The sequence below is a fragment of the Pelmatolapia mariae genome, linkage group LG10_11, assembly GCF_036321145.2.
Source record: "Pelmatolapia mariae isolate MD_Pm_ZW linkage group LG10_11, Pm_UMD_F_2, whole genome shotgun sequence".
NCBI lineage: Eukaryota > Metazoa > Chordata > Actinopteri > Cichliformes > Cichlidae > Pelmatolapia > Pelmatolapia mariae.
Genome location: NC_086236.1, coordinates 18429564 through 18457229, shown reverse-complemented (window position 1 = coordinate 18457229; position 27666 = coordinate 18429564). Strand labels below are relative to the sequence as shown.

The 27666-nt window shown below is 40.4% G+C and overlaps 1 protein-coding gene across 3 annotated transcripts; it reads left to right on the top strand.

Annotated features, from left to right (window-relative positions):
• Positions 1-1452: 1452 nt before the first annotated feature.
• trim3b (tripartite motif containing 3b) lies at positions 1453-27226 on the top strand. Of its 3 annotated transcripts, XM_063485523.1 has the most exons (17): positions 1453-1655; positions 16058-16233; positions 18094-18223; positions 18332-18442; positions 18596-18747; positions 18899-19079; positions 19353-19454; positions 19641-19739; positions 20311-20463; positions 20810-21188; positions 21709-21812; positions 21924-22091; positions 22259-22427; positions 23186-23227; positions 23930-24000; positions 24127-24267; positions 24370-27226. In XM_063485523.1, the coding sequence occupies exons 2-17, from the start codon at positions 16100-16102 to the stop codon at positions 24520-24522; spliced, it is 2289 nt and encodes a 762-aa protein (XP_063341593.1). In that variant the 5' UTR covers positions 1453-1655; positions 16058-16099; the 3' UTR covers positions 24523-27226. The 3 variants fall into 3 exon arrangements, with proteins under 3 accessions (XP_063341593.1, XP_063341594.1, XP_063341595.1); XM_063485524.1 differs by lacking the exon at positions 23186-23227; XM_063485525.1 differs by lacking the exons at positions 1453-1655; positions 16058-16233 and adding an exon at positions 16812-16927.
• Positions 27227-27666: the final 440 nt, after the last annotated feature.

The following is a 27666-nucleotide window of genomic DNA, read 5'->3' as shown; positions in this document are numbered from 1 at the left end:
CCAGACGTGTTTCTGTAATCACAGATCAATTACATATGTGCATGCATTTATAAACAGACCTTTTTATTTTTAATTCACACAAGCTTACACTTTTTAAAATCTCCTTAAAAATATATATATATATTGTGCTTTTTTTCACTGCCTTACCTGTTATCATTGCTCTCATCCTGTTTTATTTTGGTAGTCATTTGCCACCAGTGCTTTGCATTTACTTTTACTTCCCCTGTGGATTTATCCTAATTAGTTTCACCTGTGCCTCATCCCCCTAATTACCCCTCAGTGTGTGTCGGTGTGTTAATGTTAATTCAGTCCCTCTGGATTATTTACCCTTTAGTTGCCTTTTATGGACATTACCATCCGCTTTAAAATAAAGCTCACCTTTTTGTTCAGCCCTGCATTCTGGTCTGAATTTGGGTTTGCTGCCACAGGTGAGCGGTGGTGAAACATGAACTCTTTTTCACTATATTTACTATAAGATCTTGTTTTAGTTCTTGTTTATGAACGTCAACAAACCATAGCAGTGATTTACACTTTGAATGCATTATATGCAAATTGGCAAAAATAGTAATTTTTCAGTTATTCAACACAAAAGGCCGTTAGCTATAGTTTGTCTGGGTAATTTGGTATACCTGAGGTTTTTCTTTTAATTTCGGAAGGTGCAGATTTTGTGAATTTCATGTCAGGGATGAGAAGCTAACTGGATGGTTTGGGAAAGCGAGGGAGCAGCCATCTGCGTGTTCTGCTGCTCTGGATGCAGTCTCCATGGCAACATAGTGTTCCTGCAGCAAAAATCATGGGAAGACAGCTCGGTCCCAACCCCCAGGCGCATGCACACAGGCACTCCACTCACACTTTTGAGGCAAACGGTGCCTGCTCTGTCCATACATATAGAGATCATACAAGAAACACTGCAGCAGTTTGCCTGTCAAAATTCTTTACGGTACTTCCCATCTTCACCACTATGTTTCTCTAGATTCTTAAATAACTCACAAAGATGATGTCCTACCTCCACCTCCCTCTGATTCTCTTTTATATGGCATTAAATAATTCATTTCATCACTCTTTTAAATTGATGTCCAACTAAATTAGAGTTTCCAACAGGGTTCAGACGATTTTTGGTCCTCCCATCTCATCTTCCACATCTCTATGAGAAAAGAGAGTCTCTCCTCATGTCAATGAGTGACTGTCTCACAGTTTGGCTTGTTGGATATTTCTCATTATCCTTACACACGCAATCAAAAAGAGAGGCGAAGAGTTAAGGGACACCGAGAGCAGGAAATGGAGGGGAAAAAAATCTGTCTTTGTTGCCATCTCCTCTTCACTCTGCTCATCTCTTACACTATTGGACAATTTGGCCCCCTCCCATTTTCACACCAGCCAGTCAGCTTGTACAATATCTCTGTATCTCTTGGCTCTCTCTCTTTCTCTCGCTCTCTCTCAGCTTCTATCTCTCCCTCCTGTTAGCACAAACATACATGTGTTAAAGCCAGATCCCACACGCACACACACCCTGCTTCTGTCTGTCTTACTAGTCTCTGTGTGTGAGGTGCTTTTTGCTTTGACAATGTCAGGTTTTGTGGATGGATATCGCTCCCTCCGGAGGAGAGCGCGCTGAAACTTCCTCCCACCTCTCTTTCATCTTTCAGGAATCTGCTGTAAGTAAAAATTTTCCCCTCTGACATCCCATCTTATCTTTCACGCCATCCCACCGATATGCCAGCACATATTTGCTCCACCTACACAGTTTCCTTTCTCCCCTTTGCGGAGGGTGCATACCTCTCCTCCTCTCATGTCTCCCTCTCCACTCCATCACTCTCCCTTATTTCCCCTACCTCCCACTGGTGGATGCACACACCCTATGTTGTCTGTATGCAGAATAATGGTGCAGGCCATTTGCTGGCCTGTGATTGGGTTTTGCCATGTAACATAACCTGACTAACCATATCTTGGTTGTGTATGCAAGACACCTTCTATGAGAGTGACTTGACTGTGATTATAGATGAGTGGCGAGATGATGTGTAGTTATCTGTGGTGAATAGGTTACTGTGTTCATAATCTGACATGATTGCAGACTCTGAGACACTCAAAAATGTAATTTGCGGCTTGAAGCAGCATGCTGTTAAAAGCTTTTTATATATAAAAATGGTTTGCCTAAAGTATGAGAAAACAGCCTGTTTTCAGCTTACACCAATTTATCATTATTATTCTCCACAATTTATAAGATAAAATATCTCTCACCACAAATGTTAGGTGACATCCTTCTACAGCCTATTAGAAAGAAAAAAATATCTTTCCAAGCTGTCTGTGTGGTAATAATGCTGTGGCATTAAACTTGGGGCAAGATTGATTTCTCTGTTTCTGAAATGTCTTAACTAGAAGTGAAATGTAATGCAGGAGGTTTACACTTCAGCTGTCACCAGTATTATACTTTGATCTCAACATAAATCCTTCCTAGCGCAACCTCACTTTGTTTTCAGGCATATGAGGGAATTAGTAGATGGCTTTAACAGAGCTCTCTTGAGCCTTGAGACTTGAAGCACTATTGAAACAGTGATCCAGGAGAACGTTTGGTTACCAGAGTAACCCCGATTATCTGAAAGATCTCAATATGGGAAGTGCCTTGTGGACACCAATCTAACCAATCACTTCCAGGACACGGGTCCCCTGACCCCTTTCATAATGCCCTCTGGCCAAGAATCAGGCATTCTTCATGTATTTCTTCCATGTGCAAGTAGGGCAGTTTGGTGAGATACCTTGCTTGGTTTTCAGAGAACCAAGGTAACCAAGAACCCTGGTAACCAAATGTTCTCCAGGTTTTTGTGTACAGGACAAAACGAACTTGCCCATGGCTGCCGTCGGAAAATGGCATTAGGCAAATAGGCAGTAGCTCCAGTGTAGGTAGATAAGTAGATTAGATAACCTTAGAGATGACGATGAAGTTGGTGGCAAAACTGCAGACAGGAAGTATGGCTAGATAAATCGTATCACTGATTGTTTTTGCCATTGCAAAAGGAAGCAATATGACATTTTTGAATGGAAGTGCCTTTAAGTCAATGTAGTCCAAAGGTAGTTCTGAGAGTAGCTCCAACATTGTGAGTAAATCCCAGGACAGAACAACAAAATTAGGCAGTGAGTGAATGCCAACCCCAGCTCAGTAGCCAGACCCTGAACTTCAACATGTAACCAAAGCAGTGATGAGTAGACAGGCTGTGCTGTTGACTTGTAAACCATTTGGTACATGGAGGCTTTGAAATATTCCCTTTTTACATGGGAGAGCTGGCCTTGGTGATGTGATTGTGGGATTTTGATTTGGGTGGAGATGATGTACCAGCATCTGCTTCTCCCACTTGGCATCCAGCTTTCCAGGCTAGTTAATGGACAGTCTGACTGCCACATCCTTGTATATCTCATATAAGTCAACCTCACAGGGAGATGGAGAGGCCTGAGTTTCCCCACTGATGGAGCTACTCCTGATCAGGAGCGCAAATAGCATCCTCCTCATCTTTATCCATTGTCATCTATGAATTCCATGTTAATGTCATTCTTATCTTCTCCATACTCCCCTTCAGAGTCGAGGAGCTGGTTAAAAGAGGGGAAAATTCAGCCCCAGGGTCTCAAGCGCCTGCTGAGCTGGATTTATCATTGGGACCAAGTTTTGAGGCCACCAACATTAGCAAATGGTGTTCCAGGATTTTGGCTTGCATTCTGCAGCAATTCTGTCAGCGACAGTTGTGCCTGTTTGACACCCATACATGTGATGCAGAGGAGATGGAGGTCTTTCCTCAACATGGTCAACCCATAAATGACTGAGCAACAGCAGACTGTGTCCCTAACTTTGCCATTGTCAGCGTTTCCTTGAGAGGATTCAGTGGTAGTCATAACCACTAATGCTTAGCTCTGACAACTAGCAAATAGTAACACAAGCACACTTGTACTTGACATATAAGCTTGATAAGGCACCAGTCTGCATCAATGTGACAACTACTACCAGAAAAATATATTTATGTAATGAAAATGTAATTACAACATTATAAAAAATAATCCTGAAATTAGGAAAACCCACGTTCAAGGACTACCTTGACATCCCAAACTGTAGGACAGATAAATGGATAATCCAGGTTCTTGACTGCTGAGGAGCTCTTGTGATCTTCTCAGGGACGAAAGTGAGAGTGTTGTGGGGCCAGGGGCTGCTATTAAAGGGTTTCGGAGGACCTGTGACTTTGAGGTGATTGGGCTGTCTTAGACAGATGTAGGGGTAGTGGAGCTTCCCTGATTGGTCACGCCAGAAGGCGCCTCTCATAGAGATACTGAGTGAGGTTTGAAAGAGAACCTCTGGTCATCGTGGGGGAAGTGGAGACTGGAATGTCCAGCTGGCACGGGAGGGATGTCACTGGAGCTGCATGGGAGGGTGAGAGCCAGGCGAGATGTAAACTTAACCATGAAAACACAATCAATGGATACTGTTACTACTGGATTTTCTGCTCTGTTTGTGCTGTAGCTGTTATACACTCCTATTTGACTTGTTAGGGTGTTTGTCACAGTGTTGGAAAGCTGTTATGCTCAAATTTGTAATTGTTCCCTTCATGCACAGTTAAGTATTTACTAACAGCATGACAGAAATATATTAATTACATCATATATCACAAAAGTAACAGCTGAGCATGATTTGTGAAGATGATCATCCTTGCTTTTTTAATTCTTTGTCTTCCTTGCAGACCTGAGCAGTGTTAAGATGATTGTGGTGCCTGTTGAACCCACTCTGCACTGTCAAATTTTTGTTGCTGTTTTGATATGAACCCCTCGGTGAAGGGATCAGGTCTTTGTGATGAACATACTTATGGCACGCAAACACACAAGTGCAGCTCAAACTTAAGTTTTAGTCTGAAGACGAGTGTGTCTTTTATTATAGTCCATCTGAGAGATGCAACGGCATATATGAACTTTATGTTTTGTACATTTGCTATTTAGTTTTTATTTGAATTTGGTTTTTATCTGTGCCTTTGGGGCAAAAAATACATCAATAAAGTCAAAGATTATTGGCCAACGTATCATTGTACATTATATACATAATACTTATCACTGATACACATTGTTATATGTTGATAATGTCTGTAGTGTCCATTTCTTTTGGGCTATTCTGTTTATATTGAGAACAGAACCCAGTTCTTTGTATGTGTACACATACTTGGACAATAAAGCTGATTCTGTTAATAGATTTACCAGGCACAGTTGCATTTGCAGCAGTGAAGTGTTCCTTTGTGGATTCTTGCCCCTTGTTTGTTTGCAAAATAAATCTGTATGTGTATGCTTACATATGCACAGTATTTATCTGTGTGATAAATAACTGAGGTTTTCCACATTTAGCTGTATTTATTTGTAAGTAGAGAGTCATGTAGTGAAAGCTTAGTGACGGAGCTGAGAGACGTAGTCATGTCACTGGATATATTTAGACAGGTCCCTGTGGGGGGGCTCAGCAATAGTAAAGTCCTTACTGTAAGAACATTTCATGTAACAACAGCAAACAAAGCTTCCATTTGGCAGTCTTCTGTTACGCATAGTTGCACAGAGATGCTTCAGTGAATATTTCTTATATACTGTGATCTGAATGTCCAGAGAGGGTAAAAAAAAAAATCTGTCACTATATACACAGGCATTTCCTGCTCTATGGTAGAGGTAAGGGTGTCCGCTGAATATACTGTATATACAACTGAAGAATAAATGGGTCGCTTATGTCAAACTGATATAATTACTGTCATGACGATATTCCTAAAACAGATCCCAGATAGTTACTGCAATGGCTGCATACCAAGCAGGCCTGTGGAAGATGTGATCTGTGCTACATGTTGTAATCAGTATGAGAAATAAAAACCACAAAAATTATTTTGATTTCTGTATACCACAATTTACCACTGCTAGAAATTAAAGAATTAAGACTGTGGTGTCTCTGTGGTTGTAAAATAGCGTGCACTTGCTAGGATCAGCAGGTTTAATGTTGTAGCATATTGCAGGCTGTAGCCTGACACAAAAACAATGTTTTTAAAGATACACAGGGCAAATAGGAGAATTTACTGTGGATTAATGATGGTATTTTGTAGCTCTTAGAGTCTGAATGCTCTTCTGGGATCAAATTAAAATTGTAAAAGCACTTCTAATCAGCTTTGATCAAACTTCTGTAAATAAAATATAAAAAAAAATGCTTTCTTCATGCTCTAAGTGCAGTTAGGAAGGCAGCTGATTTGAAAGACCATCTAAACTCTATTAGTATCTGTGTATGGGGAAAATCTGTCATTTTACTTATTTGTTTTTAAATGATATCCTTCCACAGTAGTGATGTGCAGCTGAAACTTTACACACCTGCACACTTGCGTGTGTTCATGCATACTTGCGTGCAGGAGCGTGAGCAGTGTGTTAATATGTTGATACAGGCGGTTCCTGTGACACATTCCTGCACAGCTTGGCTCAGATCAGACCAACTGATAATTTTAGCTGTGTGCCTGTGTTGGTCTGTCTTGCTGTGTGTGGACAGTGAATACAAGGTAGCACTTAATGTTTGTCATCCACTTCATCATTCTTGCCAGAGAACCACACGTTGTTTGTGTGTGAGTGTTTGTAACATGTCAGTTAGCAGTCCGTCCTCCCTGTTTTCCTGGTTTGCCAGCATAGCAGCAATCTGGCCTTAAAAGCAGACAGACTACTGTAAACATTAGGTTTGGCATCACAAATGACTGGTTATTATAGTATAGTTTTAGAGAGAGGCAGCAATCCACTAGAATCCTGCAATCCTGAACTATACTTCCAAACTACATTTGAAAACCTTTCCTATTTCTTTTGAATTAAGATGGATTCAAAGAGGTATTGATTTGTCTCTGTCGTCATTCTGGTCCAAGTCTTGTCAAACTGAGCTGTTATTTTGTGCACCTGGAGTATGCTTTAGACATTCGTTCCAGGTCTTTGCTTGCACAGTATTTATGCACAGCATTTATGCACAGAGTTTGAAGGATGTGCAAATGATTAATCCGCTGACCTATCGGCGTGACGAACAAATGACGGAATTTCTAATCCCCTCAAGTTAATGACTTTTCACCCTGTTAGGGATCCCAGCTGTAATGCACATTTATGATTCAGCATGGCAAGGCCTGCTTAGAATGAGCACCATGAGAAAATACATTTTCACACTGAAACGAGATGTTCTGCCCCTTGCAACCAGAGAGTTACTTTCCTCCTTTATGTGGTGATGGTTTCTGCTATGTGATGGGTATGTTAGCAAAATTCCCATTTCACATGGTTACCTGAACTGCTAAATTCCAAAAAAAAAACAACCAAAAAACCCATAGATAAGGAAGGTCCCATATACTTCAGCGTACCTGAAATTAATATCACATGGTTTTATTATGCCATGTTAGATGAAACTATCTGTTTATGTAAATATATATTTAGCTCAGGGCATCTACTCCCCCAGTTATTTAAAGAAACAAATTATTTCAGGATCAGCTCCTCTACCCCGTGGCACATGCTCTTCTTTCGCTGAAATAATTCTCTCTGCTGGGAAAGGGAGAGTTGGGTAGGGAAAAGAAAGAAGTGGAAGAATCTGCGAATCGTGTCATTTTCTTTGAATGTGCTGTATCTAACTTCAGTATTCTGGAGTATATTTTACACTGTGGGATAAAATTTGCACACACTGCTGTGTTACAGGCTCATAAATGGCTATTTGAATTCTGTTCTGATGTTCTGTGTAAAAACCATTCAAGACTAATGAATGCCAATGTCACAAGAATTTTTGTTATTCAGTTCAAATGAGAGCCAAAAAGAGAGGGGTTGCATCTTTTTCTCTCCAAATTTGGTCACGTATTAGGAGGTTGTTACAATTTGAGAGTTCTCATACACTGGCCCTTAATCATACACACTGAGAGATGTGAAGGAGGCTGTATCTCCCTATCTGAGCTGCTCGTGTATCTGTTTCTCAAGGCTTAGTGCAGCTGAACTTCTGTGCTGATGTCTGCCTTGATCTTATTCATGCAAGAATCTCTTGATGAAGTTCTGTTTGCATTAAAGTGAATACGTCGATGGATAAAATGGCTTTCAGGTTGCAGCAGACACAGAAACATATTTTGTTTATGGTTTATTCCAGAGGTGTATCGGCTGAACATTAAACTCCAGCAAATGCATAAGGATTAAAAAGTGTTGCTCCAGGGTACAGCTTTACTCTGCTGCTACACTGATTTTAGAGGCTGTACTTGCCAATTATTCTGCAGGTTTTGCGAGTTAACTATGAAGACTTCAGAGTATGATGTGATGTTGTTTAAAGTTCATCATCAGAAAGGGTTTAGGGGTATGACATGCCAGTACTGAAGATAACTTAATACTTATTTAATGTTATTACCACACATAATAATATGTGTAAATAATCTATTAGCGGGGAATTATAATATTATTTTGACAGACCTTAGTGCACATTGCCATCCAGCACAAAACAAGCAAGGCAATGCAGTAACTAGCTAACAGACTACTATGAAAACATGTAGGCAATAGTGGCAATATTAGTGAATGAGCAAGTCGACAATAATTGAAACACCAACTTCTGCTCATATACTATGATTATATACACTGACCGACCATTTTATTAGCTACACTTAGCTAGCAGGTTATCAGAAGACAGTTACACTAGTCATAAAGGGATAGCAATAATACTCAAGTAGGCTGTGGCATTCAAACAATGCTTAGTTGGCACTAAGGGGCCCAAAATGTGCCAGGAAACTACCCCCCACACCTTCAACCCCCACTAGCCTGGATTGTTGATACAAGACAGGATGGATTCATGCTTTCATGCTGTTTACATACAAAAGTTGCAGCAGAAATCAAGACTCATCAGACCAGGTAACGAGTCCAAAGTTAGTTGACATGAGTGAAGCCGACTGCACTCTTCTGTTACTGTGGCGCATCTGCTTTAAGGTTCAACATGTTGTGCGCTGAGAGATGCCGTTCTACATATCTTTGGCTGTAACGAGTGGTTATTTGAGTCACTGTTGCCTTCCTATGAGCACACTGCATGTCTGCCCATTATTTTTTGACCTCTGGCATCAACAAAGCGTTTTTTCTATTTTCTTTATTAGAGCATTGTCTGTAAACCCTAGAGATGGTTGTGCAGGAAAAGCCCAGTAGATCAATACAGATCAGTCTATCTGCCACATTCAGAGTCACTTATATCAGCTTTCTTCCTCATTCTGATGCTCTGTTTGAATTTCACCAGGCTGTCTTGGAGACAGTCGACGCTCTACTTGGAAAAGTTTGCTTGCCAGTTTAGGTTTTTTCTGCTCATGGACACAGCTTGAAAAAATTAATTCTAGTTGAAACTCTTTAATGACATACATCGTGTAATTTCTTACAAACTAAATGACATAGTGGTCAGCGGGAACCAAAATCCTTAACCCTTTGAAGTTTAAGATTGTTTAAGTCCTCATACTTAATTTTTAATTTTTCAGCAGTTTACAATTAGAATATAGAACTAATGGTCTAAGAAGAGAGAGTGGAGTAAAAAGTGTGACATTTAACATTTACAGAATAATTGCAGAAGGAAATGTGTCAACACTATTGGTACTTAGACACTGGCCTCCGCTAGTTTGTAAAGCCGAAAGGAAATTTGTGTTAAGTGGAACATCCGCTGCACAATTTATGCATGCACACACCTGCTTTCCCCGAGGCCAGCTGTTGTGTAAAGACAGATAACTGCCACTGCATTTGACAGAAAGCATCACTATTTTCTTTCCAACCTTCAGTCAAGTGACATTCATGTACAGTATACCTGTGTTTACTGCATGCTGACAGTAACTAGTCTTTCTTACAATAGTAGATGTATATAGTCTTAGCAAATCTGTCTGATGAATTAATGATCTGTATTTAGACAATAACTTGCCGAGAATTCAGTTAGAAAACCTGATATAATAAAACCTTATGCAGGCATAACAGCCAGCATTATGCAGGTCAGTACTTGCTGTGATGCTCTTTATTTTTTTCATTGGTAACTTTGCACACATTCGCACATGCTGATGGATACTAAAAAACAAATGAACCGTGAGGGCTTTGTGGCCATGCTTTGAAGTGTTGATGCTATAGCCAGTTTACATGAATGTGTGCACAAGAGCTTGCATAAAAAGACTGCAGGTCTATACTATGTGCGGTAGTTATGCACAAGAGAGGCTGATGTAAATGTTTGGCTCCTTCTTAATGTTGGAGTCATTTTTATGCTGGTCATCTGAGGATCCGTGCACAGTGCGTTTGCAATGCTGGGCACGTGCCTGGTGTGTGAAGGGAATGAGAACTGATAGCTCTATATATAGAAATACATACATGTATGTAGGGATTTAAGAGTGGACTGTGCAAGAGAATAAAAGGTTGCTGAGTACACAAAGGGGGATTACACGTGCTGGACCATACACACCATCTTTGTATTTTATGTTGGTGTATATGTCTTTGTGAGAACAAATTTGAGAGTGAGGTGTGTGTTTTTTTAATGTGATTGCTGGCTGCCGTGTGACTGCTGTGGGGCTATAGTATGACTCAGAATTGAAGAGCTTATGTGTGTGTTTGAGGAATGGTGTCAGGCCTGGAGCTGTCAAACTCTAGCACCATCACAGCAGTCTCTAAGATCTCAGTATCATGTTCCTTTTCATCTTTCCTGTTCAATTTGTAATTGTAGAATAAATAACCAGCAGTATTTGCATGTTCCTTGTGTTGCTTCTGATTGATTTTTTTTAATTCTCTGAATTTCCATCATTTCCACATCTTTCCAAATGTTCTCAGCAGAGCTTCCAGAGAGTTTGGCAGAGAAACACTACATCATGTGGGTAGAGCACCTAACAGAAAACAAGATCAAGGAAAAAATAGCAAAATATCAGGTGTGCAGCACTGGGAGTCGGCATGTTATTGGCTCCAAGCAAGTACAGCAACACCCTTACCCCTTGTTACTCACGCTTATGTAACATTTCTTGTCACATCATTTGCCACTTTGTGTCAGTTCTCACAGCAGGACTGACAAAAAGAAAAAGAACACCAAAGGCCCCACCAAAAAAATTATTAAAAATAAATGCAGCGTGAAAGCTATTTGATTACTTGATCATTCTTTGTTCACTCCCTGAAGTGAGGGTTGGATTTTATTTCTTTGGGGTTTTAAGGGAACATCCCTTTCATCACTGTCATTACTCCGACCCTGAGGCAGAACGGTTTCTTTTGACTGTTGACATTACACAAGTCGCAGGTTTAACTGCAGCTGTGTGTTCATAGTGTAATAAAAATGAAAGACACTTAATTGCAAACTTTATTTATTTTGGAATGAAAAAGAGAACCTGTAATTCAAATAAAATATTTTCATATCTCAAAGCACATAATTGCTCTGGTTTTTTTCGGCACACTCCTTTCATATTACCTTTACTTATTTCAAGGGACTCATTGGTGATACCAGTGGTGGTTCATCTTCTTCCCATTTAATAACTGCAGGAGTCATATATTCTGAACGAACTGTCGCTTCAGCAGAAACTGTGGAGAACCAATAATGCTTTCGAGTGCGAGTGCTCACTGCAGGGATGACAAGGGCCTTTTTGAAAAGGCGGCCCATGCTGCAGTGATGCATTGAGTATATTGGTCACGCCAGATACCCTCTCTATGGAACACGAAAACAAGATATGCTTGTAGACTGTTTCATCCAATGGCGACATGTTAGTAAGTGCTATCTTGTAACTATCAAGTTGCACAAGTTTTCAAACCGCTTGTTTAGCAGTTATAAGTTGCTACAAAAATTCCTTGTGCTTTGAAAGTGCCATACAATGCCACACAAAAATGTGCAAAACTGTGCCAGAACATCGATGAGGCAACAATAAATTCCCTTCAGACGGCTGCTCATATCTCATTCTGTCTTCATCCTCTTATCCCTCTACTTCCTGTTACATCCAGCACATCAGTCTGCGCTTTTGAGTTTAGGATGACAGAATTTTGGAAAGGTAGGTGTGTGTGTGGGTGGGTGCAGAGGAAGTAGAGCGTGGGAGGAGAGAAGACTGGACTTAATCTGAACAGATTAAATGTAGATTGATGTTTTTTGTCAGGGAATCGTCACCTCTGGCTTCAGATTATACTCTGACCACATCACAAGGACGGGGCATTTAAGGGATTGAGTGCAAAATTATCCCACGGCAAGAAATTTCATAATGATAATCCCCTTTTCAGTTCAGAGTGTCCGTCTTAATCCGTGCATATGTGTAATTTGATACTAGATGGAGAGGCATGTGCTCTGATATTCTCACTTAAAGTTAGTTTTTTTTGTAAGTGACTTCATGAATTATATAAGTCTGTTTTATTTGGCTGCCCTAAATGTGTCTGCAAGCATGCATCTGCATGCTTGGCTGGCCAAGTAATGACATAATTCCTCATAACTGGATACTAGATTATACAAATATAACATATATTCTAATCATTGTGCAAAGTATTTCACAAATTTAATTATTACTCAGCAGGACTTGAGTGCAAGATGTTCTTTGGATTTTAAGATTTTTTGTCCAACACTCACACCCTCCAGTCCAGCGCAAATTGTTGGCCCATGATGCAATACATCTTGGTTGCTGGTTTAGGTTTCCCAGCCAATCAGAGCGCAGCAGTAGGAGGGCATAGAGTGAGCTCATGCTTGTAAACGGCACTGACAGTAGGAGGGACTTTCAATTTACAGTCCCACCCTTTGTTGTCATCCCCGCTCAGCCCTCTTCAGTGCGTGTGCCTTGCATGGAAAAGGGGAAAGCGAGAGAAGGAAACGGGAAAAGGAAGAGCGGTCAGAGGAGAAAGACTAGAAGGCAAGAGTGTGTGACTCAGGGCGTGTGCTGGTTCTTGAGTGCTACAGTGGCTTAACACAGAATTGCCATGAAGTCTTCTAGACAGATGTACTCCACTTCACCGACAGTAGGTAGTGTCTCTGTCGACTTTGTGTTTGTTTGTTTTTGTTTTCATGTCCATGTTTGCCTGTGTGTGTGTGTGTGTGTGTGTGTGTGTGTGTGTGTGTGTAACTTTACAGTATCAGCTCACCTGTCATCACAGTGGAGTGTTGGTGTTTTGTGTGTTTACACAGGCTGTCAGCTCTTATCTGTTAGTGTTGCACAGGTGTATCACAGTGAGAAGACAACAGAGAGTATCATACTTCTGCATTATTTCTCTGGCCTGTTAAAATGTCTCGCGCTCTAACCAATCTCTCCCACCATGCTTCTTAAGCGAGAAGAAGACATTTAATATCCCGCCTTGCCACTTTTTCAGGTTTATCTGCATGTCTGTTCTGTAAGAGAGAGTTCACCCAAACTGTGAGGATCCTGTGGTAGGGTAAAGCACCAGCAGAGGTTTCAGTCGTGAATGAGACAAAGAACATGGTCACTTTTGTGTTCTGTAAAGCCAACAGTAAACAAAACGTGACACATGCGCTTAAGCACACACACAAAAACAATTAGCTCAGCATTCAAATACTATAATACTGCGAGTTTGGGGAATTACTTAATCTAAGGTCACCAGCAGCATTGCTGCTATTATTACTGTGTTTATAATGGCCAGGAGAATTATGACACATTTTTGCTTTTATGGTATTAGTTGGCAGCTCTCTCAAAGACGCGTCCTCTTCATGCATAATTTTTCTTCATGCATCCTGAATGTGTTTGGCTTTATCCCATCCCACTGCTTTTAACTGCAGAGTCTAAATTCTAAATCTGCTTCCCTTCACTCACTTTAAAGCCTGTCAGTTAAAAACTGGTCATGGGTACTTTAGACCATCAAAACTAAGCATCGTGGCCTACTTAGGAGTTTAAGTGAGCATGAATGAAGATGGGGCCCGTGTCAAAACTTGGTCTGCTGAATTCATGTAACCGTGTACACGCACGAGTGTATTCAGTCATGTGCATCCACGGCGGTCAAATCTTCTTGATGTTACAGCGTTTGCTTTTCATGTCTCCATCAAGTTCTTTTTAAAGCTCGAAAGTGCAAAAGGCTTGCCTCAGCTATAGTTTAGATACAAAAATAATAATTAAACAAAAACATGTTAAATTAAGTTTCTTTTTTGAAAGTTGCATCATCTCACACTGCTACTTTAATCTTTATTCCAGTGTTTTAAGGAAGAGTACTTATTATTTGGCACTTTTCAGACTCCGCATTCTTCTTTCACAGCGGTCCACCCAAGAAAAGTGCTGTGAAACCAGCAGTAGACGAATGGACACATGTCACCTCACTGTCCTGCAGTCCCGAGGACCGGTGGTCTTATTTTAGCCTCACTGTCATTGCTTCCTCGTCTAGTCACTTATACACGAGTCTAAATTTAGACGGACGTCATAACAGATGATATTAGTATCGGTGTGTTCTAGTACAGAAAAACAGAATGACGGAGAAGTGTGAGAACTGTGCTGAAGAACCAAATACATCCTGTAGTTGATCCCCCCATTATTTCTACACTCGGGAGACATTCCAGCTTCTTTTCATTGGAGTCCAGCAGAGACAACTGGATACTCTTGAAATGCCGGTTTAAAGCAGAGGACTTATGGAGAACAATGCATATTTCGATTTAGACAAAACATAAGCTACTTACCACTAATCATTTCCGTTTGACACCCTGCATGTCTTTAACCCGAGTACAAATGTGACATGTTGTTCTTGGAGTTGATGGCTTAAGATATGACCTTTACCCTCCCAGTGTAGGGACTGTATGTCATTGGATCCTCTGTGCAAAGACTGGAAAGATACAGCTTGGCTTTTACCCACTCTGGTGTGTGAGTGTCCGTGCGCGTGCTCATGCTCGGTGGGCAACAACTAACAATAGGACACGAGCGGAGATGGGACAGGGGATTGAGAGCTGTATTAGATCCAGCAGCGACAGATGTGCAGACAGGAGGGAAAGTCTGGTGGGGGGATAATGATTGTCAGTGTGTGTCTGTGTGTGTGTGTAATGTTTATAACTGCTTTCCTATCATTGTGTGTTTACTTGAGGCATGTACTACTCTTCGCTCATCCCTCCATCTGTATGAGCACATGAGTGCATGCCTGATGCATGAATAATGCATGTGCTGACCTACTGAGAAAATGTGGCTGAATTCATTGCTGTTAGCAACAGAGAGATGAAAATGATTAACAGCATTCAACAAAAGTGCTAATTTAAGCCACGCATCAAGTCAAGCAATGTGGTTATGACCTTTTGTTACGTATGTACAATATTTGCACTGGATGCTTGTTTTCAGTTAACACCTGATCTTGCAGTAAGTGCACAGCGATGCTTCACTAGCATTTTTTTTACTGCTGTAATTATTTTTGCCGTACTTGCTGGCCTTGCACTGATGAATGTGAAAGTGGGCCATGTGGAGGCAGCAGGGGTTTGTGTTGCTAGGCAGAATATCCATACCTTGCATCATATATATATACCTTTTTTTCCCCCTAATGTGAGAACAATAACAGACTTCTCTGTTCTGGTCACCCTACAATTGGATTTTGGCTTTCATGTAAATTCTACCTACAGAGGTGTACTGTTTGCTGTGAATGTGAAAATGTAGCTGTGTGGTTCATAAAATAAGAGATTAAGCCTATTCCAGCTTAAACTCCTTATGTTTTTTTTTTAAATTTTTGTATGTTCAAAACTACGGCTGTTTCAATGGATTATTGTGGATTTGTAAAAACAAAACAAAAAAACAACCCTTTTGTTGAGTGCTTACTTGCTTGTTACAAAGTCTTTTCTTTCTTACGCCTTCTTTGCTTACTTTTGTATTTTATAACTTTAATGTGTTATGCATTTGGCCATACTGGTTCATCTGCATCTGCTGAGCATGAACTGCAAGCCTCTTTCAGCTCTCTTTCAGATGACGTTGCTCTGGTATTAACCTAGAAATAACTGCATAACAGTGTGCTTGTTCTGATCAAGGCATTAAACAGCTTTGTTTTGCTTTGGTTCCTGGTACCTTCTCTGAAAAGTTTGCTGAACAATAGCTCAGCAAAGAAGACCGAAGAAAAAGCTGGAGTGCAGCATTTTTCTTTAATATTTTCATCTTTCTCTTTCTCTTATTAGGTTAACTGCTGTCGTTGTCCGTGGCTTTAAATTTCCTTTGCCATGGCCAAACGCGAGGCTGGAAGTACCAGCCCTGTGGTGCGTCAGATAGACAAGCAGTTTCTGGTCTGCAGCATCTGCCTGGATCATTACCGCAACCCCAAGGTCCTGCCCTGCCTGCACACCTTCTGTGAAAGGTAACTAATGTTTGTGCTGTCTGCGTCAATGACAACAGTCAAGAGTCCTAATTACTGCTGCTCGCACTGCTGCTCGTCATTCAAAGGAGCTACAGTACATTGTATACCATACCTGTCTCTCTTCTAGTAAATCCTGTCTCTTACCCTGTTATCATAGAATTCCTGTCATACCTACATGCTGGCCAATAGAGGAACTTCGTCTATTGCAAATCCCTACACACAATTAAAAAGCTCAGAGCGCTTCTCGTCACTGATGCTGCTGGGATAAGTGCATTCCTCAGCATCAGGGACTGTCAAGGACTGCAGTCTGAGAAAAGGCTCACTGTTGAGAGACACAATTACAGTGGCTCAATCCACAGTTTCTTGGGAAGGATGACACCCCCTCAGGCGATAATGCTAGAGCCGAGCCAAGCAGGAGGAAGCTTTTTGAAAGCTTGTTGTGGGTCATGGTGGGAGGATGGAGAATGAAGAAGGGGCATGTTGTTGGCTGCAGAAGAAAACCGGGATTATGTTTCAGACTGGTTTGCTCCTAAACCCACGATCTACCAAATATTTATCGAATGGCTTTTTAAAAGCCACGCAGTATGAGATAATTCTCTTTTTTCCCCATGCAGTCTGAGCTGCGTTTGCCCACCGGAGGGCAAGTTTAATCCCTGGTTTAACTGGATAGCATGTGATGTGGAGTCCTGCTGAGGTGAACAGATTTTTGTCTAGGGCTATACGCAATATTTCCAGACAGATGTTTTAATGCTGGGGTGGGTTTATGTACTTTAAAGAGGGGTGTGGTGCAAACCCCTGCTGGGCCTATTCCTTTTGGGAGGGTGTTACTTTGCTTCATTTTGCTCCCTATGTCCTCTTTATGTGATTGTCATTTTTGCACATAACTTTAGGATACGACTACTTCATAATATAGAAATGATGCCAAAATAATTACATTTTACAACAACAGTAAAAGCAATTAGAATAGATAAATGACATTTTCTTACCCTTGAATCCCTGCCTGCTGCTCCCATTGAGCTTCATGTTTGATTTTTGACAAAATATTTGATAGAAAAAAAATTGTTGTTCAACCTCTCAGTTGTTCTCAGAAGCAGAAACAGGGAGGCTTGGCTGATACGAGCTTGTATGGTATCATAAATTAAATATAATTGTTCCAGCATGCAGCCTAAGCAGCTGCCAGACATACTTTTGTAAAACAACAGAGACTTATCCTGAGAACTGACTCAGGGTTTCTTACTGTATTAATCGCCAAATCATTAACTACAGAAACTAAAGAAGTACAGCTGTACATCACCTGAGGGATGGCACCTGGGCTGTAGACAAGGAATGCATTGCAGTCTGCATACTGCACCTGAAAGTTACTGACTGGCTTTGGTTTTTTCCCTTGTTAGCGTCTTATGTTGTTGATACGCTCCAGTGGGCTTGTTAACCAAACCTGGAAAAATCTTTAGCATGTAGAGCCAAGCAGGATAGATGTGACTACTAGCATGCGTGAAGCCAGGCCATAATCCAAACTACACAAACGCACACATAGATGCACAGAAAAAAAGCCTTAAAAAATGCACTTCACATGTATTCATGATTGAACTGTTTTGCCTCTTAGTGACTCTGTTAGTCAAATTGATTTGCCAGATGCTCACTTACTCAAAGAGAGTGTGCATGTTTTCTCTCAAGCCTGTGGGCTCTGTATTGATTTAAATCCACTCTATTCCCCTATTTGTTGTGACAGGAGCACTATTTAGGCACTGCCTCTCTTTATTATGTGATTGCTCTGTCTTCCTCACACCTTCCTCTTCTTTTTTTCTGCTGTATTGGTTATCTAAGTTTTATATTTATATATTTGTTGGCCTCTTCCTTCAGCTGTCTCCAGAACTACATTCCCCCTGAGTCTCTGACACTCTCATGCCCAGTGTGCCGGCAGACATCTATCCTGCCAGAGAAAGGAGTTTGTGCCCTGCAGAACAACTTCTTCATCACTAATCTTATGGAGGTTTGAAAACACAATGCATTAGCCAGATAATTCAAATGTGCATTACAAATGACAAAATAAAGAAATACCTCCTTGTTCCACACTGAATATAAGAATGTATTGCATTAGGTCCTTCAACGAGACCCAGAGTGCTCGCGGCCAGAGGCCTGCAGTGTGTTGGAATCAGTCAGTGCTGCAGCTGCAGGGAAGCCGCTCTGCTGCCCAAACCACGAAGGAAAGGTGAGAAGCTCTTTTAAAATATACTACCCGAGTCATCACCTTACCTAAATTCCTTTCCGTGTTATTTCAAGCAGTAATTGGTGTAAAAGGAACTGAACATTACATTCATTTCTTTTTTTGCAAGAGAATGACTCGCTCTGTCTCCCTCTGCAGGTGATGGAGTTCTACTGCGAGTCATGTGAGACAGCCATGTGTTTGGAGTGCACAGAGGGCGAGCACAGGGAGCACATGACTGTTCCTCTGCGGGATGTGGTGGAACAGCACAAGGCTGCGCTGAAGACACAGCTGGATGCCATACACAGCAGGTGGGGGTCTTGATACCTCGGGAAAGCTTTAAGCAGCTTAAGCATTTGGTCCAGACCTTAGGCGATCTGTGCACGCCGTGCCTCGTCTGTCAGACATTTTCATTGTGTTCAGCTGCTATGGAATACATTTTCACCTTGTTTCATGTTGCAGGCTACCTCAGTTAACAGCAGCCATCGAGCTGGTGAGTGAGATCTCTCGACAGCTCAATGAAAGGAAGAATGAGGCAGTAGCGGAAATTACAAATACGTTTGAAGAGCTGGAACAGGCGCTGCATCAGCGCAAGACGGCCCTCATCACAGACTTGGAGAATATCTGCAGTACCAAGCAGAAGGTTAGTTGATGACAGTTCATTCACTCATGCATTTGCACTTTGATGTATTTGTCCTTGACACCACAGATTCCTTTGGTCACTTGCTGTCAGTCTCAGCTTGCTGACTTAATAAAGAGCTTTGATTTATTTTTTTACTTTCTTGACATTTCATTCCCAATTTTCCTCTTTTTTAATGTATTCAGCTGCTTTTTCTCATCTTCAGTATTGTTTTAACATGCTCTATTGACCCTCCTGTTCCCGTTTTCTCTTATTCCTTCTCATTCTTGAGCACAGGTCCTGCAGGCCCAGCTTTCAGCTCTCCTCCAGGGGAAGGAACATATTCAGAGCAGTTGCAGTTTCACAGAGCAAGCTCTCAGCCATGGTAGTGCTACTGAGGTGGGCAGGCAAATTGTTATATACCAGCAACCTGTCAAACAGGATTATAGGATTTGACTCTCAAGTTTCATGTAGCAACGTAGCAGAATGTCTGTTCTTCAGTAGTTATATAGTTCTGTATTAAAAGGTACAGATGGGGGGAAGGGACTTTAAATAAAATACAGTATGTATCTCCTGTAAGAATAGGTGCTGCTGGTTCAGAAGCAAATGAGTGAGCGGGTAAACGCGCTGGCCAGACATGACTTCCCAGAGAAACCTCATCAGAATGCACACCTGGACTGCCAGGTAACGACTGCTGTCTGTTGTGACCTCTGTTTTTATTGTGGTGGTTTGACTGATTCTCCTCCAATGTCACATCGCAGGTCTGCGTGAGTCCTGTCTAAACTTTTTATTTTTCACGTGACTGTAATTTGACTACATGTATAACAAGCAGTACTCAGAGAGGACAAATCTCCACCAAGGCAGCTCACTCTGTGGGCAGTGTTTACTTTTATAGGATTTTTTTTATATATATTCAGTTTGTTTTCTTTTTTTAAATGTAATGAAAGAAGCTTGTAGTGCAGCAAAAGTGATATTTACAATTCCCATATACCAGCATCACTTCCTAAATGTTGCCAATATAAACAACAGCAGTAAGAAATGTAGTTTTAGATTGGTCTGTATAACACTGTTAGCAATCAGATGACCCTCAGATCAATCTATTGACCTTGAAGGAGAGCTCAGAGGTCAGATGTAGCATGATAGTTTAAATCTTTTTATAGTATTTTCTATATGCTGACAATACACATCACACTTCTAAGAATAATATATAAACATATTAAGAAACTCAAAAATTCAAATGTGCTGTGTGTTCAAGGTGGAGACCGAGGGCCTGCGGCGCTCCATCCAGAACCTGGGTGTTCTCCTCACCACAGCAGCTGTGGCTCACACTTCCGTGGCCACAGGAGAGGGCCTCCGCCATGCAGCAACTGGGCAACACCAAACTATTACTGTGACAACAAAAGACAAAGTACTGTCTCAGAATTATATTACTTTACTATCATAATATTGTTCTGCTATATGTGTAAATTAAGCCATTTAATGGATTTACTGACATTTATTTGCTTTTCTTGTGTGTGGCTATTTCAATTTAGCTTTTCATTCAAATTCATAGCATTTATCAGAGTTCGTTTCCAAAAGTTATTTCATGGTGGGCTACTCTGGTCACCGAGGCAATTTTCAGGGATTACTTTTATCAAAAGAAATCTATTATAAGCTTCTCATGCATGTGTGGAAAGTGCTTCTTTAGTGGCTGCCGTGTGCATATTGAAGATTTTGTGTTGTTTGGAAATTGACTCGGTGAACCCTATCTGCAGGATGGGGAGCTGGTGCGGACAGGAAACGCTGTTTTAAAAGCAGAGATAACGTCCGCTGATGGGAGCCGGGCTGCAGAGACGGAGATAACGGACAATAAGAATGGAACATATGAGGTGGGCTACACGTTACGCTCTGAGGGAGAGTACTCGTTTTCTTTGCTGCTGTACGGACAGCCGGTACGTGGCAGCCCTTTCCGACTGCGAGCAGTTAAGCCGTCAGATGTTCCGCAATCTCCAGACGATGTGAAGCGGAGGGTGAAGTCCCCCAGTGGCACGGGGGGCCACATACGGCAGAAGGCAGTGCGACGGCCTTCCAGTATGTACAGCACGACTAAGAAAAAGGAGAACCCCATTGAAGATGAGCTCATCTACAGAGTGGGTAAGAGAGACACGGAAAAGCAAATTATGTCCTACACAAGTTACATTATCTTTGTTACAAATCAAGAATACTTATGTCATCATTTATTAGCTTCTAAACCACAAGACAGGCTTTTACATTGACACTCTCCGCTCCAGGCAGTTGCAATTTCTAGTTCATGCCAATAGACTACACAATAAAACTTTGATCTGTCTTGACTGTTTTATAGTTTTTTTTGTAGACAATTTGGCTTTGGCTGAGATAAAAAAAAATGTTACTGGCATTCAAAGGTTTTGCAGCTTCTTCATATGCTGCGATAGATTATTATTTAACTCAAGCAAGTTTCTGTAATTTACTTTTGAACTCTTATGCCACTTTAAACAAACTTTCCCAAGCCTGGGAGATAGGAAATGAATCCAACAAAACTTATGGCATACTTTGGGAAATGATCGGCATGAGTGCACAGTGTATAAGACTGGAGACTAATGTGAAAATGGTAAATGACACATTTCTTGAGTATTTGCCTTTTTTTTTCTGTCAGGTTCTCGGGGTAGAGAGAAAGGCGAGTTCACAAATCTCCAGGGGATCTCAGCCTCTAGTAATGGCAGAGTGGTGGTGGCTGACAGCAACAACCAGTGCATACAGGTGAGGCAGTGTAACCACGTTTCACAGTGATCGCACAGAAGTGGAGGATATTCAGACAAGTGTATTCTGCCGTACACTCTAAACAGTTTGCTTTGATGGACCCAATTGCAGGTTTTCTCCAATGACGGCCAATTCAAGATGCGCTTTGGGGTCAGAGGTCGGTCTCCAGGGCAGCTGCAAAGACCGACGGGTGTCACTGTTGACATGAACGGTGACATTGTGGTGGCCGACTATGACAATCGGTGGGTCAGCATCTTCTCTCCTGATGGGAAGTTTAAGGTAAGATCTTTGAGTTTGTGCAGGCTGAAAAGCAGTAAATGCGTCATTTAAGGGTTATTCATATGTGAAATCTATTAAAAAAATAGTCTTTTGGTGTTTTTCTGCCTCACCATTTGCCTTCAGCTTGAAAAAGTACTAAACTGCTTTTTTGTGTCTCTTCATCACAGAATAAGATCGGTGCAGGACGGCTCATGGGTCCCAAGGGTGTGGCTGTGGATAAGAACGGACACATTATCACTGTGGACAACAAGGCTTGCTGCGTCTTCATCTTTCAATCCAATGGGAAACTTGTGACCAAGTTTGGAGGCAGAGGGACTTCTGACAGACAGTTTGCAGGTGAGAAGGAGGCAGCCACTGACGGGGAGGAGACAAGCAAACATCTGTTATGAAATTTTGAATATTTGGCAAAATAATTAAAGTGAGTTAAAATATACTGAAAGAAATAAAAGCACACTTCCATTATTTAGGATAACATTTTTTATATTTCTTTAAAGGAAAATAGCAAAGGTAAATATCTGACTGCACAACAGTGAAATACATAAAAATCAAAGGTTTATTTATTAAAATAATTAATCATTAAGGGAAATATGGTTGGTATAAACTCAATGTGTACCATTCGAGTAAATTTCATTTGACCATATTCCATTAAATGTAATGTTGTACACTGTAGTTTTATGGAAAATTTACATGTAATCAGATTACTTCAAGTCTTCATTTTATGCATAAATATTTTTTGAGTCTAAATAACAGGATTGTTTTAGTAGACAGTAAATCAGGATTTTGAAAGTGTTTGCAATGTGTTTTTCATCATTGTTTAGTATTAGCAACAAAAAAACCCTCATTGTGAGCACCATTACTAATGTAGGCGCAGTTTAAAGCGTCAGCTCTGGGCAGCAAACAGCATGAAGAATATTAAAGACAACACTGGCTGTGTGCCTGTAACTCCCACGGTATTACTGCATTAGCCAGGCAGCAGCAGCCCCCTGCACCTCCCTGAGCTTTTTCTTCTTTGGATGTCTTTATCTCTGACTAGCTATTTTTTTTCCCTTCCTTTCTTTCTTTCTTTCTGTTTTTCCTTCTGTTTTCCAACTCAGAAAAACTTGGCCCAAACATAAATAAATCTGGCTCAGTTTTCAGTAAGTACTAAGTGTGGCCTTGCTGCAACCTTAATCCCACAGTGCAGTGCCCTCTGTCTAACCCAAATCCGTGATCATGTGTCTGACCTCCTGAGATCTCTGATTGTTTGAAAAAAAAAAAACCTGCAGGATGAAGCTGTGCCTGTGCAACAATGATCAGAGATGAGATTACATGCCATTGTAACAATTACATGAATCATAATTATTCTTTTTTAAGATAAGTTTGTTGTGTGTATTGTGCTTTTGGTGAAAAACAGCTATGAAAAGAGAGATCAGTGTGAATGAATTTTACTGTTTCCAATACCTCATTCTGTGCTATTTTAATATAATCAGTTTCGAGATCTGCTTAATGATAAGTTAACTGGACAAGTAACCCAACCATCAGTGTAAGCACTTACAGTATGACTAAGACAATATAAATATTCTGTGATTGGGCAGTGCATGCATAACAGTGATTTAGGCCTTGAGCCTCTCCATATAATTTAACTTTCAGTATTGACTTGAAATGTTGCATGAAAAGAAGCACAACATACTACTCGCGTCCAATCAGAAGGGTTTCCTATTTTATAATTGCAGCTTTAGACAAACTATAGATGAAAACTACATTTAGTCAGCCTACTAACAGTGAAGGCAATGCATAAACAACAGGAAACAGTCTCTGCTTTAACTACCAACATAACCTGCTTCTGTCTCCTCATCCAGGCCCGCATTTTGTTGCCGTGAACAACAAGAATGAAATTATCGTGACCGATTTTCACAATCACTCTGTGAAGGTAAGAAAAAAAGATGACCTATGTCTGAGTTTGCGACCTTAGCTGTGATTTTTATTTTAAAGGGAGGCCGTGAGATCTTCAACGCACACCTTTTTCTGACCAAACTTTTCTGGCTTTTTGCCTCAGGTGTATAGCGCTGATGGGGAGTTCCTGTTCAAGTTCGGCTCTCATGGCGAAGGGAACGGCCAGTTCAACGCTCCCACTGGCGTGGCTGTGGATGCCAATGGAAACATCATTGTAGCTGATTGGGGTAACAGCAGAATACAGGTGAGGCAGCTTGCAGTTTACGTGTAGATGTAATTTTAACGCCGTTGCTACATTTTGTTGTGACAGAATTGCTGAAAATTCTGACCTTTTTTTCTGCATCAGGTGTTTGACAGCACGGGGTCCTTCTTATCCTACATTAACACTTCGGCAGACCCGCTGTACGGCCCCCAGGGCCTAGCGCTGACCTCAGATGGACACGTGGCTGTTGCAGACTCTGGCAATCATTGCTTTAAAGTTTACAGATATCTGCAGTAGACTGAGGGGAAGACATCGCCGCCACCACCAACTCCTGCTTTAAAAATCAATGTCACATATTTCTTGCAGAGAAAAAGTTGCAACATGCCTGCACGCTTCCCAGAGGCTCCATGTCCAAATTAATTTCCTGTTCATTTTGTCTGTAAAATACTTCAAGGATTTCATGTCAAGAGTTTAAGAACAAGAAATGATATTAAGAACGAACTTCCAAAACGTGCAATTTTAATGTTTTCAAAGACAAAATTGGCTAGATATCACAAAAACTACTGCAAGAATAGAAACCATAATTACTGAAACGGCAGTAAGTTCTTGGATTACTTCTATCTTAAAAAACAATCAATCAGGTAAACATATCTCATATAGAGACTTTCAAATACTTGCGTTTTTTAAAAGAATGTGAGATAGGGGCATGAAATGCCTCCATACTTTCAACAGCCTCTGCTCAACTATACACCTGCAAAGTTAAATGACTACATCTTGTACAGTCGCGTTGCTGTTACATGGCAAAATAGGTCCATAGACAGATATGCATACATCAAAAACACCTAAACAATCAATTAGGCATGTCTATATTTTGTCATTCTTGGTTTGTCTAACTTTAACTTTCCATAAAGCTGAGCTATAATGCTTCTCTCCACCTCATTTTTTTACTCTTGGACTCTACTAGAGTAGCTTTGCATGATTCTGTCTGAAACAAGCTGTTTTAGTTTGAGGTTTGAGATGGGCTTTATCAGCAGATGGGCAGTGTTGCGCTTCTCACAGAGCTGCGTGCCTGAAAATCAATAATTCGATTTTGGTACCTAAAATTTTCAGCTTAATAACTTGAAATGTCAAGTTATTGAGGGAAACAGAGTGCTTTAGGCAGCTAGAAGCCTGAGCTATTAGCGCATGGGAATTATTTGCACAAACACTTGGCTAAATTTGTGATTAGTATCAATGTCACAGTAAAAAAAAAGGAAACGTGTGTGTGTGTGTGTGTGTGTGTATGAATGACATAGATTAGGTATAAGCATAATAGTTTACTTTGATTGGCTTTGAGCCTAAAACGAACCAACTATCCACAGGGAAAAATGAACAGGAAATTAACCCCCTGGCTCAAAGGCCTTTTAGCTCTATTCCCCAAGTGTATCTTCACAGCCTGTCAGTCTTAAATTGTTTTGTTTTGGCAATGCAGATGGGCAACACTCAGTATCCAGCAAACAAGGCAATGCAATGAAGATTCCCTGTTTCCTGAAAGGAACATGATGCTTTATGAGTAAAAAAATGCTCAGGCCTTTCCTTGAACAACGTTGCATGTTCGTGTGCTCTGAAAATGATCTTCTTGTCACTGCCTTACAATATTCATCAGCGAACTCTGCAGAAACTTCAGGAATGTGTTGTTTTAAAAGGAACTGCTTATCATTCTCATTCTGCACCTTATCAGTCTGACATGATCACTGCACAATTAAAATTATTCTTATCATTGTTTTTTAAAATTTTTTTATTTCTGTTTAGGCATAAGATGAGTTTACGTATATGCAAGTTGTTTTATTTTGGGATCCAAAGACAAGCATCAAAAAGCACAGTAGTTTAAAAAAAAAGGCTAAATATCTGAACCAGCTCCCCCTCCCCTAAAGTCGGAGCCCTTCTAGCAAAACAAAATAATAGTAACTAGTCCTTGCACTTTCGTATATTCATACCTACAATTCACTGTAGTTGTGCATATGCATATTTACACGTATGTATATATTTATATATATATATATATGTGGATTTGGTGTCTATATAGCCTACATATTCCAGCACTTAAACAGAAACAAGATCACGCCAAGTAGTTGTTAACTGAATGAATGAAACATCAGTGGAACAAAGTTGTAATAAGTACATATTATTTGCTGTATTCTTTTTTTTTTCCCTTTTTGCAAAAGAATTTATTTATTTACAAATTTCTTTTCTACATAATTTGTTTGACAAATTATTTTTCTAATTGGTCGGTTTGAACCTTCTCCTCCTCTTTGCCAAACCTAGCCTAGCTATACCATTGTAACTTGTAGCACTCAAAGCTGTTTTCTGTTTTTGACTCTTCCCGGTCAAACAGTGATGTTTCCTTCTGCCAAAACCTATTGTTGTAAGTTGCTGTTGAACATTGCACAGAATACAAATAATGAGAGTTATATAGTTTGCAAGAGTAATATATGCCTCTATGTATAGTTCATTTTGACATAATCAGAACGTGTACTGTATATTACAATCATATTCCTGTTGTAGCTGACAAGCACTTTTATCGTGGATTTTCCAGGATTTGTATTCATTTGCTCTGTAGTTCAATGTTTAGAGGTTTTTGTTTTTTGTGCGTGTGGCTCTTACAAAAACACCAGCTAATATGCAGTGACACAAAATCATCTCTCACCTGTGTTTTAGAAATACTGTCTGTCCCCCAGTACTGACTCTTTCATTCTGATTTTCCATCTTCATTTCCTATTTATTGGAAAATTGACAGATTGAGCTAAACTTCCCTTCTCATTAGACTGTATTTATTCTTTTTGTTGTTGCTTTTAACTGTCAAAGACATGTGGGGGAAAAACTGAAGCACATACAGTATTAATAAAATTACATCAACTTTTGTGTATACAACTGTGTACTACAAGAGGCCATTTACAAGTAATCAGTCCGTTCATGTATCACGGGGAAGGTATGATTGTAAATTAAAGAATGACTAAACTACTGTGCAAATTGCCTGCTTTGTATAACTAAACTTTAGTTTATGTATTATACAGTAGACTCATTTTTACAGTGAATTTTCAGTCGTTTTCCTTTGTTTCTTGGCCAGATTAGATATCAGCGTCTCTCTTCGTGCCTACTTTGCCTACTAAAGATTATGCACTCAGTCATGCAAGTTGTTTATTTTCTGATGTCCTCTTTTTCTATTATTCTATTGTCAAATAAGATAAAATGTCACTTGCCTGCTTCTTGGCTTCTTCTGGCTTGGCATTTGCATTAATGTTAAAAGAACTTGACATAATTGGGACTTGATAATATGATTCTCATGTCTTAAGGCTTTTTTGCACAGAAAAATGTTACTTAATACTTTATAAAACACTTACAATACACTGACACGAAGCCTCGCTCAAGAGACCTTTGTATAAATCAAATGAGTCATAACAG

Excerpts from the sequence above, each read along its gene's own strand:
- trim3b (XM_063485523.1), top strand. The coding sequence starts at position 16,100 with ATGGCCAAACGCGAGGCTGGAAGTACCAGCCCTGTGGTGCGTCAGATA. Across the intron at positions 21,189-21,708 it reads TGAGCTCATCTACAGAGTGG|GTTCTCGGGGTAGAGAGAAA; the intron begins GTAAGAGAGACA and ends TTTTTCTGTCAG. Across the intron at positions 23,228-23,929 it reads TAAATCTGGCTCAGTTTTCA|GCCCGCATTTTGTTGCCGTG; the intron begins GTAAGTACTAAG and ends CTCCTCATCCAG.